Below are 14,701 nucleotides of genomic sequence, written 5' to 3' on the forward strand. Positions count from 1 at the left end.
TATTGTGTAGAAAGTTTGACCGCCTGTTATAGCTCGTTGTTGAGCGAGAAAACACTTGCTTTAAGGCACTGGGTTCAGCTAACAGGTACAAATAATGGATGCTGAACAAGGGAGTGGACGCAGCTGGTAGAGCAGGACAATAGCATCTACCTACTAAAAACTAAACGTCCCATAAGGGAAACACGTTGATGGTCTTTGAACATTCACTGCAGTTAATAAAGATGCCTCACAAAGGAACAATAAACAGATTACGCTTCCTAAGAATTAAGTTAATAAAGTTGCTAACGCCTTTATAGCTAACAGCCTCTCCAAAACACACACACACACACACACACACACACAGAGAGAGAGAGAGAGAGAGAGAGAGAGAGAGAGAGAGAGAGAGAGAACGCCCTACCTCCCCCCCCCCTCTCCCCTACACACAGACACACATGCACCCACGCATACAACCAGACAGTTGATCTAAAAATTTAATTGCATTTAGTACATTACTTGTTAAATGCATTATTCTAAAGACGGTAAGTAGATTTCCTGAATGACAATGGACATATTACGCGTTTATAGGTCACAGCGGTAAGAAGCTCACACAGATCTCGATTTCAGTATCTGACAATCGGCAGCCGAAGGAGCGTAATTAAGGTCATATGACAGTTGAACTGCTATGTTTTGGCCAGCTGGCTTTTCGAGTACGTTGTACTACACAGTGTCGAATGTGCCAAAAGAAAAAAGACGATGGCGTAGGAGAAGGATTCAAACTTGTTCTCCGCAGTAGCGTATTGTCACGACAGGTGGGCTAAACGCACGTGCGAGGCTCTGTCATTAAGAACTGTGCTTCCATACGTTGAATGCCAATGGTCTTAGTGACGTCTGTTTACCAAAACAAACCGTCGCCGTATCGGCAGAACCTCTGTGCCTGACGAGACTATGTGAACGATGAGGTGGGAAGGTTCGCACTCTGCTTCCACGCTGTCGGTCTGTCACATTGTGACGTGTAACATTTCTCGTGATTCAAATTTAAACGGAAACTTCGCTCAAAGAAGGCTGCATTTAAAAATGAACCGAACAGCTGCAGGCTCCTTCCCGGATACGAACAGGAAAGTGCTGTATCTTCCTTGTTTAAGGTGCTACATTTTCAGGACATAACTCTGTGCACTAGAAACTAGGGGATGAATTGTTTTGTTCTTATTCAGAGATCATGAGGAAAGGGAACACCTACAACCAGACAAAGTTAAAAGATACAATGAAATAGTGTACGCTTGCAGCTGATCTTAAACACAAATGACGGGTGATAATCCACCTGCACGTGGATACGAAATCCGAGCGTTGCTCCCACCTCCAGCGGCAGAACCAAATGATATTTGAATGTTCTGATTCTGTCACTAACGACGGCCCAGTGTTCAGTACAAATTTGTCGAAATTACGAAACATGCAGCTTGGACAGATAGGACTGACGGAGTACATCGAAAAAGTTCAAAGAAAGGCAGCACGTTTTGTATTATCGCGAAATATGGGAGAGTGTGTCACAGAAATGATACAGGATTTGGGCTGGAAATCGTTAAAAGAAAGGCGTTTTTCGTTGCGACGTAATCTTCCCACGAAATTCCAATCACCAACTTTCTCCTCCGAATGCGATAATATTTTGTTGACACCGATCTACATAGGGAGGAACGATCACCACGATAAAATAAGGGAAATCAGAGCTCGTACGGAAAGATATACGTGTTCATTCTTTCCGCTCGTATACGAGATTGGAATAATAGAGAATTGTGAAGGTGGTTCGATGAACCCTCTGCCAGGCACTTAAATGTGATTTGCAGAGCATCCATGTAGATGTAGACAGCCTTTGCTGTTAATCACATCATAATGAATTTCTTCAAATATACCCAGCCTGCTGGCTGAGCAACAAGTCTTCAATTTATTACAATTCACTCTGCTGACGCACTCATAGAAGTTTCGATGGCGATATTTTGCTGTTGAGGTTAGTCTGTCTTGACCGTTCCGCGTGTGTGGTAATAGTTGTTGTAGTAGTGAGACACCTAATATGTGTTCTGTTTAAATTGGGGGAGATAGATCTGATTTTTGTATACGGCCCCATGAACAGTAGTGGACTCCTACGCTGTAAGGCTACATTCAGAGACAGAATACAGCCGAGTAATCAAAACTTTACTCGTGAAACGAGATCCGTAACTTGAAAAATGACGGATCGAGTTAGACCAGTAACTCTTTGTACACCAGACTAAGAAGAAACCATTCTTCGGGATTGGAAAATTGGAAATTTGTGGTAAGGTCTTATGGGACCGAACTACTGAGGTCATCAGTCCCTAAGCTTACACACTACTTAAACTAACTTACGCTATGTACAACACACACACATCCATGCCCGAGGGACGAATCAAACCTCCTACGTCTTCGGGATTCACAGTAACACGTAATACTTCTTATAATAACTCTATGAACGGCACTTCACGCGCAGTTCATGTATTCGTATAGTAACGAATTTGAGCAACGATTTTCAGCTGCCGGTCACCGTTGAATCCGTTAAAACTTCCTGACAGATGAAAAACTGTGTGCCACACCGGAACCTGAATCCGTAACATTTGCCTTTCGCAGCCAAGTGCTCTACCAGCTGAGCTCTCCAGGGACGACTCACTACCCGTCCTCACAGCTGTACTTCCGCCCGCAAAAGGCAAAGGTCTCGGGTTCGAGTCCCGGTCCGGCGCGCCGTTTTGATTCGCGACGGAGTTTCAAATCAGCGCAAACTCCGCTGCAGAGTGGAAAATTTCACTTTGTCAATATGTAGTCTGTATTTTTAGTCTTCTTCATAGACGAGGCAACTGTTGGAAGCGATTTAACAGACAACGTTGAAAACTAACATTTCTTAAGCGGATGAAGATGTCATGGTACGTTTCAGGACAGAGACCAGCAGCAACTTGATATTGAATTGCATCTGTCTGTCTCGTAGATACACATGCTCTTCCAGCACGTTTTGCAGTGACTGTATACGAGGACTTTATTCTGAACTTTGTCCTAGAGTTAATGCGAGATGATGAGAGAAAGCAAGTCGTCTATGCACGATGGGGCACCGTCTCACTTCAGTCAAATTTCTTGGAGATGCATTGGATGGTATCTGCTGTGACAGATAGGTAGGTGGAAGACGACCAGTTCCAAGGCCTGCACGTTCTCCTTGACCTCAGTCCATAATTGACACTCACAGGCCACGCAAAAAAATTGCCTTTTTTCTAATTGGCAGAAGACCTTGCTAATGCAGAGACGCTACATCACTGTGCTACAGAAGCCTGCAAAAACCATTCGCTATTGTTCGCAGATATCTGAAAGTGTGCTACCGCCCATGATCTGACGAGTTCGTGTGTGTGTGTGTGTAGGGACAAGGTAATGTTTGTTACGAATTTCTGACTTGGAAACTTTCTAAAACGTTGTTTTATTAAAAATAAAAAAAACGAAAGATTTTCTGACTTGTGTTGGTGTTGAGCGTGTGAGGGAACCACCCTAAAGTTTTGCGCTCTGTTCAGTCACAACATGTCGAGTACTCACCAAGGCATCGGCGGCATCGGTGTGCGACGGATGCTCCGAGAAGGCTGGGTTGTCGTGGCTCATGTTGTGGTGGCCGCCGCCGAGAAGTGCCGCTTCTGGTACCTTTTCTGAAACACCAGACATCACGCTTCAGTCCCACCTGTCTCTGCCACCGCAAAGATCGCGAGTTATGGTTACCCGAATACGCAGACACATGATGGCAGCTAACGTTATTCCACACGTAAATATCATAAAATGTGTGCTACACCGAAATTATTTTCTTTCTTCTCAGTTATAAGCCATTTAATAATTATAGAATTTTTATAAGCACATAATGTAGAATATTTGTCTGTCGATAATATTATTTGTCAGAATGCCTATTTCTTACTTACCTACTTTCCACACCCCTCATCATAAAAAACAGCTCATATGCGAGTGCAGCAGCAGGTAACAACTAGAGATTTTATAAATATGTGAGATGGAAATCCGGTACTAATTTATTGCTCCCGAATAGCACCAAGGATACAGCTGGTCTTACTGTCCACATCTGAATGATAGATCACCGCATTTAATGATTAACCGCCGAGGACATTTGATTCGGGTACTCTTCCGCACATTTCACACTGACTAAGAGCGCCACATTATCCTGAAAAACGTGTTGTCTGTCAAGGGGCTCACCGTACCCTCAAAGGGAACTCGGATACTAGTCATTTCCACGTCCAACAAATATCCCAGTTGTTACACCGTTGTTCCCTTCGAGGAGCAAGGTATTTGCACTCGCAAGATTCCACTTTTGCCTCGTGGTAAATGACAGGCAAGTTTCCTCTTACCACTATTGGTATTAAAATCTCTAGAGAGAACTTTTCGGGAAGAGTCGGTCAAACATATCACTTCCTCCCACATACGTCTCTCGAAATGACGACGACGAGAAAATTCGAGAAAATAGAGCTAAGACAAAGGCTTACCGACAATCTTTCTTCCCGTGCGTCATTCGTTAGTGGAAAACGGAAGGGAGGATCAGTCAGTGGCGCCAGAAGTACCCTCTGCCTCACACCGTCAGGTGGCTTGCGGCCTATTGATGTAGATGTCGATGTAGAAAGTAACATTGTCTTTGTGTTTGAGTCATTGTGGGGGAAAGAACGAAGGTTAGTGTTAAACGTCCCGTCGACGATGACGCCATTAGAGACTAATCACAACGTCGGTTTGGGGATGTCCTTATCAAAGGAACCATACCGGCGTTTGCTAGAAGAGATTTAGGGAGATAACCGAAAACCTAAATCCGTTGTGTGGTATGAATCGCTGTCGTCCCGAATGAGAGTCATCTGTTTTACCACTGCACCGCCAGGCTCGGCGGTTTGGAAGGATATCAGATTTAGCCGTGCCATTGGCAAGCTGTCTGGTGATCAAAAGCGGTACGTCACAGCCTCTTCTTCGTCTATCACTAAAACACTGATGATATGCAGTCGATTCCACCACTAAGATTCGAACCGATAGATTCTGGTTCGAGCATCGTTTTCTCTCGGGTGAAGTCTCCTGTGGCAGTCTGTAATAACGGAAAGCGAAAACAGTTCGATTTTATTCAACTGAATGGTGATGTTAGATCCTAGTTGACAGTAAGACAGTATCTTCAATGCGAATCCAAGTACCACTTATGTTTTCTCATATCTGTTTTCACTAAACTGTAACGTGGCCTATCACTTCGCCTTAACGGCTGAACACAGCTATCAAATTTGGTCGACTCTCAAGCGGCTGTAGTGGATATCTACCAGTGATCTGAAAATCACTGATTTTTGTCTGTGTGCTGCTATTATAGTCGTTTAAAGGTAATTTGTGAGCTAGAGTTTACATACAACAGTCACGCTGATAAACTGTATTGATACTCCAGAGAATGTTTATACAGTGAAACGGGAAACAGGTAAACACTTTCGTTCAGTAGGAGAAAGTTGCTGTTCCAAGTTGCCTAGGGATACACAGAGAAGTGTGTCGAAGTGAAAAGACCGCAGCTTGGCGAAAGATCTGAACACAGCGGGTGCTGTTGCGGGTCGACTAACGGCAGCTTACATTGTAGACGAAGCATCAGCTTGTACCTAATGACAGAGGAGTACTTTGTATGAAATACGATCATCAGCTTTTACGTTCCTCAGTTAATAGTGTACTCATTTCTGCTCCTCATTTCTTTTGCCATTTATTTATTCGTCTCTAAACCTGCACTCTATACGTTGCATTTCAGATTTCTCCAAAGTCTTCTTAGCTTTCAGAGGGAACAGCAATACCACTTTACCCTCGTCCCCACAGATTCTTTTGACTGTCTTCATTGTTTCACCAACAAACCGATTAAATAATGGTGGTCTAAATGGGATCCTTAAAAAAAGACTGTTGATAATCTGCGCTTATGTTGACATTCCCATTTTGTATTTTCATCTGGTTGAGTTTGTTTGTATTTCATTACTCTTAGCAACAATATTCTGAAAACGTTAATTCGCTTTGTACTGCGGAAATTAGGCTCCGTTTATATACCTCCACGAACGCTATAGATTGCACAGTTGTTTGTTGATTTTATTTTATTTTTTCTGTCATGACTGCTGAGTAGGTTTTTATGTAGTTTTAACATTCCTAGAATCTAACAGATAATCTGCGTCGACTGCAGAAATAGCCTTTCTATTCTGTTGTTTGTCGTAATAAAGCACAGACAGGAATTCATGTTTTCACATTATTGTTACTATAATGCAAGATAGAACTAGATTGCTCTATCTAGAAATGAGCTCATTTTTAGAACCAGTAAAGTTTCTCGTTTAATCCTTTTTTATGCGTTTTATTTCTCTACAGAAAAGTAGGAGGCTTTCTCAAGATTCGACGGATTGTATAGTTTGGTTCTCTTTAATCAAACTTCAACGAAATGAGAATGGGATAAACGGATTCCCAACCGGGAGATTGGGTCGTGACGGGATTTCTAGTTTCGGAATTCGCCCGACCTGAGATAGCCTTGGTAAGAACGGAGGAATTTAGACTGTTTTTATTATCGACATAAAAGTTTTCTGGGTTTGGTACCGCGTCATAATGTAAAAACTACTGCTGCTATAGAACAGCCAACGTTTCGGCCACGATTGCAGTGGCCTTCTTCTGGGTCTAATGGTGCGTTCTAGCTATGCAGTGTCCTTTATATTTTGCTGCTAGTGTTCACTGCGCATGCCATTACGTCATAATTTTAAAAAGGTAGTTGGTTTATTAGTCACTTAAGGAACAAGGAGGAGAGGGAACTTTATTTTTAATAGGTTATTGCGGTGGAGGGACAAAGTGACCTCTGTTGTTCATTGGCTCTTGTGTTATGTGCTATGATTGGTGGCCACCGTCGAATTAGAAGTTTGCTGCTATTTACCAACTGCTGGACGTCGGCCGCGCGGCGGCAGTTACTCGCCCGGTAGTGCTCGTGCCTCGTGTTGACAGTGCGGTCTGTTGGGCTCTGATTGCAGGCAGCCAAGATGGGGCAAGCCTGAGTTCATCCTCCCTGTTCATGTTGTTAGGGTGTTTAAGTATTACTCAAGTATTTAAGTATTACTCAAACACCCTAACAACATGAACAGGGAGGATGTACTCAGGCTTGCCCCATCTTGGCTGCCTGCAATCAGAGCCCAACAGACCGCACTGTCAACACGAGGCACGAGCACTACCGGCGAGTAACTGCCGCCGCGCGGCCGACGTCCAGCAGTTGGTAAATAGCAGCAAACTTCTAATTCGACGGTGGCCACCAATCATAGCACATAACACAAGAGCCAATGAACAACAGAGGTCACTTTGTCCCTCCACCGCAATAACCTATTAAAAATAAAGTTCCCTCTCCTCCTTCTTCCTTAAGTAACCAATAAACCAACTACCTTTTTAAAATTTGGACGTAATGGCATGCGCAGTGAACACTAACAACAAAATATAAAGGACACTGCATAGCTAGAACGCACCATTAGACCCAGGAGAAGGCCGCTGCAGTCGTGGCCGAAACGTTGGCTGTTCTATAGCAGCAGTAGTTTTTACATTATGACGCGGTACCAAACCCAGAAAACTTTTATGTCGACTGACTGGCCGCGGAAGCCAACGCAATTATGTTTTTATTATATTCTGGAGCGGTGCGTTCCAGAGAAATATTTAAAGAGCTAGTGTTAGTGTAAAGATGTGTGACAGACTTGACGACATTCGACATGTCTCAGCATCACAGCCATTGCATTGTGACTATGATAGAAATGTGCTTAATCTGATTTGTTCCTATTTTATTCATTCCTGTTTAAATTAATTGCTATTTAAAAATACAGAAGTCTTGTATTTATCGTACTCACCGCACGTAATTTTGGAAAAATCTAAATCCCGATGATAGCAATTTTGGAAAAATCTAAATCCCGATGATAGCAGGACAGAGACTTGAACCTCACTCTTACCAAACACAATATGGGGCATGTGCGAAAAATAGTAAACTATTATACAACTGTCTTATTTTTGTACGAATGGCAGTTATTTTCTGTCTTTGTTAACAGCAAGTTCTCTGTATTGGGAATTCAAGACATTGTGAGGATTCTCACAAGACCTGGACGTGGTCTGCCTTTCCTTCAGCTCACAAAATCTATATTTATGTCATTCTCTCTGATTAAAGGGAAACTTAACATAAGAATACTTTGGAAACCGGTTTGTCACTCTGTATTTTATATGCAATGGCTAACGGCGAGGTCAGTATTAAGATTTGCAAAATATTCTCTCAACTGTAAACAAAAGACTTAAACACTATCGGTCTCCGTTTTTTGTCTGTTCATCAGCTGAGTGACGATGTCCGTAAGTCCAGATGCCACTGGTCATGGACTAAGCGCCCCACCACGTTAGGCCTCGATGCTCCAGCTGCCGATCATCAGCTGCTACGGAATACGCCACGGTCTCATGTGTTCCCGTTGCATCAGAATTAAGTCACGCGAAAGGCGATAGGCGCAGGACAAAATGGCTCTGAGCACTATGGGACTTAACATCCGTGGTCATCAGTCCCCTAGAACTACTTAAACCTAACTAACCTAAGGACATCACACAACACCCAGTCATCACGAGGCAGAGAAAATCCCTGACCCCGCCGGGAATCGAACCCGGGAACCCGGGCGTGGGAAGCGAGAACGCTACCGCACGACCACGAGCTGCGGACAGGCGCAGGACATTCGACACTGTCCTGGCGAGCGCAGAAAGCAGCGCGCAGAATGGCGGTACTCGCGGTCGGCTTTCTGCTGGCGGAACGGACTGGCTGGGGCCAGCTCTCCGAGGTCAGCCGGTGCCCGGCCGCTCGCTGCGAATCGCTTCGTACGTAACCGGCCTGCATCGAGACTCCGTCACAAGAGAGGCTCCCTCTTGCACTGCGCCGGCAGTTGTATGCTCTCCCACAGATGCTGTTTATCGAGAAAGGAGCCTAATCCTTCTGTGCGTTTCTTTTTAATCAGTTGAGTATTCTGCGGGAGAACTGTTACATTTTCAGCCAACGGAAATGCTCTACGGGAGAACTGTTATGCTCTCAATTAATGGAAAGATGCTAGGCCGTATGTAGGACATGTAGATTCCTAAGCCGATCCTTTGGAGCGCGCACCCTACCGGTGGAAATTTTGTGATAATTAATGCGCAAGTACGGCATTTCAGGAAAAGTTACGAATTAAAAGCGTTTAACGCAGCATTTAAGGCGTATTATTCAACTGTAGAAAATTTTAGTATACAATATACACTGATCAGCCAGAGCATTATGACCACAGACCCCTTATCGACACAAACCCGTCCAGGCAATAGCAGCGTCACTTGGCAAGGAGCCGGCCGGGGTGGCCGAGCGGTTCTAGGCGCTTCAGTCTGAAGCCGCGCGAACGCTGCGGTCGCAGGTTCGAATCCTGCCTCGGGCATGGGTGTGTGTGCTGTCCTTAGGTTAGTTAGGTTTAAGTAGTTCTAAGTTCTAGGGGACTGATGACCTCCGATGTTTAGTCCCATAGTGCTCAGAGCCTTTTGAACCATTTGAACTTGGCAAGGAATGACTGCTTATCAGGCACACGCACGTTGCATGTAATGTAAATGAGCGTGCTGTCCGTGTGTAGAATGGGGGAGGCGCCCGGTCTATCTGAGTCTGACCGAGAGCAGACTATGATGGCGCGAATGCTCGGCACAAGCATTTCCGAAACTCCATGACGTGTCGGGTGTTCTAGGAGTGCTGTGGTGAGTGTCTTCAACACTTGGCGGAACCAAGGTGAAACCATGTCCAGATGTCGTGGGGCTGGGCAGTCACTCATTACAGATGTCGGGCGTCGTAGGCTGGACAGACTGGTAAAACAGGACAGGCGTCGAACTGTGACGGAACTAACATCGGACTTTAATGCTACGCAGAGTATAAATGTGCCGAACACACAGAGCACCGAGCACTGCTAACGAAGGGCCTCCACAGCTGACGACCCATGTGCCAATGTTAACATCACGACATAGGTAAGTACTTTTTTGGAAGGTGGCTGTCAACAGCCGTCAAATAATGTATTAAAAGCGTATTTGACCGTCAGCTGCTTTTAATTTTAATTATTAACTAATGACCAATGTATTGTGGTGGCTTAAACCATTTTAACCCTTATCCGTGAAGATGGTCCACGACTGAAACCGGTTGATATTTGGGTTTAAAATTGAAATCAGCTGATGGTCAAATATGCGTTTTATAAATAGGCACCTACGACAGAAATGGGCACTTGACCATCTAAAAAATGGTTCAAATGGCTCTGAGCACTATGGGACTTAACATCTGAGGTCATCAGTCCCCTAGAACTTAGGGATACTTAAACATAACTAACCTAAGGACGTCACACACATCCATGCCCGAGGCAGGATTCGAAACTGCGACTGTAGCGGTCGCGCGGTTCCAGACTGTAGCGCTTAGAACCGCTCGGCCACCCCGGCTGGCACTTGACCATCAGCACTGCAGATTGGTGCAGCGGCAGAGCGTTGCATGGTTGGCTTGTCTCGGCTTGTTTTTAGGGAAGGAGACCAGACAGCGAGGTCATCGGTCTCATCGGATTAGGGGGAAGGAAGTCGGCCGTGCCCTTTCAAAGGAACCATCCCGGCATTTGCCTGGAGCGATCTAGGGAAATCACGGAAAACCTAAATCAGGATGGCCGGAGGCAGGATTGAACCGTCGTCCTCCCAAATGCATGGCTGGCGAATCTCCATATCTTCTTCATCATGCCGATGGGAGGGCGCTAATCCGTCGTCTCCCAGGTGAACAGTTCCTTGATGCCTGCACTGCGGGACGGAGACAAGCTGGCGGCGGTTCTACTGCGCTCTGGGGAACGTTTACGTGGGCATCGATGGGTCCAGTAGAGCTCGTGCAAGACGCCATGACGGCCGAGAAGTATCATACACTGGTTACAGACCACATACACCCCTTCATGACGATCATGTTTCCCGACGGCAGTGGCATTTTTCAACAAGACAATGCTCCATGTCACAAGGCCAGGAGTGCGATGGAGTGATTCGTGGAAAACAGTGGCGAGTTATAGTTGATGTCCTGGCCCCCGCACTCGCCAGATCCGAACCCGATCGAACACATCTGGGATGTGACTGAACATGGCGTCACTTCTCACGTCCCTCTTTCCGGAATTAACGGGGATTAGTTGACTTGTGTGTGCAGATGTGGTGCTAACTCGCTCCATCGATCTGCTAAGGCTTCATTGCTTCCGTGCCATGATGCATCGCCGCTGTTATCCGTGCCAAAGGTGGACATACTGGCAAATAGGAAGGTGGTCATAATTATCTGGCTGATCAGTGTATGTCATTGAGTGTGGGTCAGTGGCGGGTGCATGTCTTTCAATAGGACGCTACTTCGGCCCTTGCGTGTCCCTAATTTACCTCAGTTATCGAACTGGACAAAGTGAACGTACAGTTTAAGATGGAATCTGAATCACGTGCCCTTCCTGGCGAATACTCATATCTTTGAGAAGTGAAGGCTAGATTAAAAGTAGAGTGAAAATTTCCGTTATCTGACCGGGATACGATCCCGCAACCAATCGCTTTCCAAGCAACCGCTTTACCACTCGACCATCGGGCCCTACATTTTTAAATGAATTACCAATATTTGAAAAATGAAACGAAATGAAATCATTAAGATATTTGACTTGGTTTATTAGTATCACTATGAGCAACTGCATTTTTTGTAAAAAAAAAAAAAAAAAGAAGAAAAGACTCAAATCAATATCTATACAAAAAGGTATTTCAGTTCAAGAGAATATTGCAACTATAAGCAAACATGCTTCTTACTCAGATACAAGATAATAATAGGAATGTAATAATCTAGCAAATTTTGTGTATAATTAATGCTATAAAATACTGTCCCCAAAAATTACCTTTAAAATAAAAGTTTCAAATAAACCTATTAGTTTGCACCTACACGTGATACTGGTGAAGCGACTTACAATATCTTCAAAACTTAGTTGTCCTAAACATCACTTTCAATCATATACATATATACAGTGTATTTCTGATAAAATGTTTTTATTTGTAACTAACAAAATAATAAGTGAAAGGAGTATTATTTACATAGGTAAACGTAAGAAAAGTTACTCTTTATGAGGAGTTTTTAAAATAGTTTACATAGTTATTTTCGAAGAGTTCAGCAAAGAGTTATATAAACACTTTCGCTTACGCCATAGTCCCACAGCGATCGCAGGGTCGGCGTGGTTACAACGGATTTGGCAGTGTTAGAGATGGCCAGATGCCCTTCCTGCTGCCACACCGTACCCCCCAAGACAGGATCAGTGTACCCCAACTGTCTGCGTCTAGTGTAAATCGTGAAATAGTGCGAACCTGTTTCAGATGAATGCGACGCGTGTAACTGAAGCGGAACGTGGGGACCAGCCCGGTATTCACCTAGCGGGATGTGGAAAACCACCTAAATACCACATACAGGCTGGCCGGCACACCGGCCCTCGTCGTTAATCCGCCAGGCGAATTCGGACTGGGGCCAGCGCGCCTACCCGAGTCCAGGAAGCAGCGCGTTAGCGCGCTTGGCTACCCTAGTGAGTCAAAGAGTTATATACAGGGTTATTACAAATGATTGAAGCGATTTCACAGCTCTACAATAACTTTATTATTTGAGATATTTTCACAATGCTTTGCACACACATACAAAAACTCAAAAAGTTTTTTTAGGCATTCACAAATGTTCGATATGTGCCCCTTTAGTGATTCGGCAGACATCAAGCCGATAGTCAAGTTCCTCCCACACTCGGCGCAGCATGTCCCCATCAATGAGTTCGAAAGCATTGTTGATGCGAGCTCGCAGTTCTGGCACGTTTCTTGGTAGAGGAGGTTTAAACACTGAATCTTTCACATCACTATGCGTGAAACTTGCCCGCATGCGTTCAACCGTTTCTTCGCTCACTGCAGGCCGACCCGTTGATTTCCCCTTACAGAGTCATCCAGAAGCTTTAAATTGCGCATACCATCGCCGAATGGAGTTAGCAGTTGGTGGATCTTTGTTGAACTTCGTCCTGAAGTGTCGTTGCACTGTTATGACTGACTGATGTGAGTGCGTTTCAAGCACGACATACGCTTTCTTGGCTCCTGTCGCCATTTTGTCTCACTGCGCTCTCGAGCGCTCTGGCGGCAGAAACATGAAGTGCGGCTTCAGCCGAACAAAACTTTATGAGTTTTTCTACGTATCTGTAGTGTGTCGTGACCATATATCAATGAATGGAGCTACAGTGAATTTATGAAATCGCTTCAATCATTTGTAATAGCCCTGTATATATATACACATTTAAATAGAACATTTTTTTCTATCATGCAGCTGACTAAATAGAACATTTTATCTATCATGCAGCTGACGAGTTAAAAAAAACTGTGTATACATCAGTTTAATTCAGATTTCGCTAAATTTTGGTTAGAGAACTAGAAACATTAAAACTTTTTGTAGTGGGTGCAACATACTGTACATAGTTGGCTGTGCTCAGATGGGTGTTCTGATGGCTAAATGTTCACTTCAGTGGGGTGTTCAAACAAGTGCTCATTTTCCTGAATGCACAACTCAATGCGCCTTCTCAACGACCTACGGACTAGACGTAAAGTTGTTGATGTCGCGGAGAGACAAGTTTCTTCAGTGCATTATTTGCTAGTAACTCCTCTAACAAGATGACGTTGACCAAAAATGTATGAAATAACATCATCGCAGGAGACGAGAAATGAATTTACAGCTTTGATATTCGGAAAGAGGTCCATTTTTTCAGTGGCTGGCAAGAAAGACTTTCACTTCAAAAATAGCACAACAGTCCTTTTTTCGAAAGCAGTGAAATTTTGCATTTGAAATATTTCCCTAATGGTCAAATGATCAATCGTCATTAGATAAAGTGTTTTTAAAAGGATGAACCAGTAAATTCACAAATGTAGATCTCGTTCGTAGCAAGATGTTAAATGCAAGAGTTTTGAAGAGGTTGTACCAGAAAATTCGCAGACGTAGGCCACAGTTATTGCAAGATAACTCATGTATCTTTAATAATGATAACGTGCCAGCTTGCTTAACTCTATAAAGTCGTGGGATTTGTGGCAAAAATCTTGTGACTTTTCAGCTCTCCCTCCCCCCCCCCTTTTCCCTTCTCTCCTCAGCTAAATTTTTGGCCGACAGTCCGCACCCGGTAGCTGAGTGGTCAGCGCGACAGTGTGTCAATTCAAAGGACCCGGGTTCGATTCCCGGCTGGGTCGGAGATTTTCTCCGCTCAGGAACTGGGTGTTGTGTTGTCCTAATCATCATCATTTCATCCCCATCGACGCGCAAGTCGCCGAAGTGGCATCAAATCGAAAGACTTGCACCAGGCGAACGGTCTACCCGACGGGAGGCCCTCGTCACACGACATTTCATTCCTTTGGCCGACATTGCTCCAGTTGAGTTTTTCTTCTTTCGGTCGAGAAAGAAGGCCATTTAACATCGTTCAAGACATTAAACAGAATTCGTAACGGGGACTGAAATACAATAGAAGGTTTCCAGGACATCGTGTTAAAATGGCAACACTGCATGGACAAGTGTCTGAGTAGAGGATGCTCGCATCTCGTGGTCGTGCGGTAGCGTTCTCGCTTCCCACGCCCGGGTTCCCGGGTTCGATTCCCGGCGGGGTCAGGGATTTTCTCTGCCTCGTGATGGCTGGGTGTT

At 44.5% G+C, this 14,701-nt stretch overlaps 1 protein-coding gene across 3 annotated transcripts in view; it reads right to left on the bottom strand.

Moving 5' to 3' along the window:
• The window catches only part of LOC126187308 (proton-coupled amino acid transporter-like protein CG1139), a 1,061,389-nt gene that overhangs the window by 41,477 nt on the left and 1,005,211 nt on the right, over positions 1–14,701 (bottom strand). For all 3 annotated transcript variants that reach the window (XM_049928307.1, XM_049928309.1, XM_049928308.1), the window contains one exon: positions 3,553–3,659. In XM_049928307.1, coding sequence (XP_049784264.1) covers positions 3,553–3,659 — 107 coding nt within the window. The remainder of the gene's footprint in view (positions 1–3,552; positions 3,660–14,701) is intronic.

Source organism: Schistocerca cancellata, chromosome 5, assembly GCF_023864275.1.
Source record: "Schistocerca cancellata isolate TAMUIC-IGC-003103 chromosome 5, iqSchCanc2.1, whole genome shotgun sequence".
Taxonomy (NCBI): domain Eukaryota; kingdom Metazoa; phylum Arthropoda; class Insecta; order Orthoptera; family Acrididae; genus Schistocerca; species Schistocerca cancellata.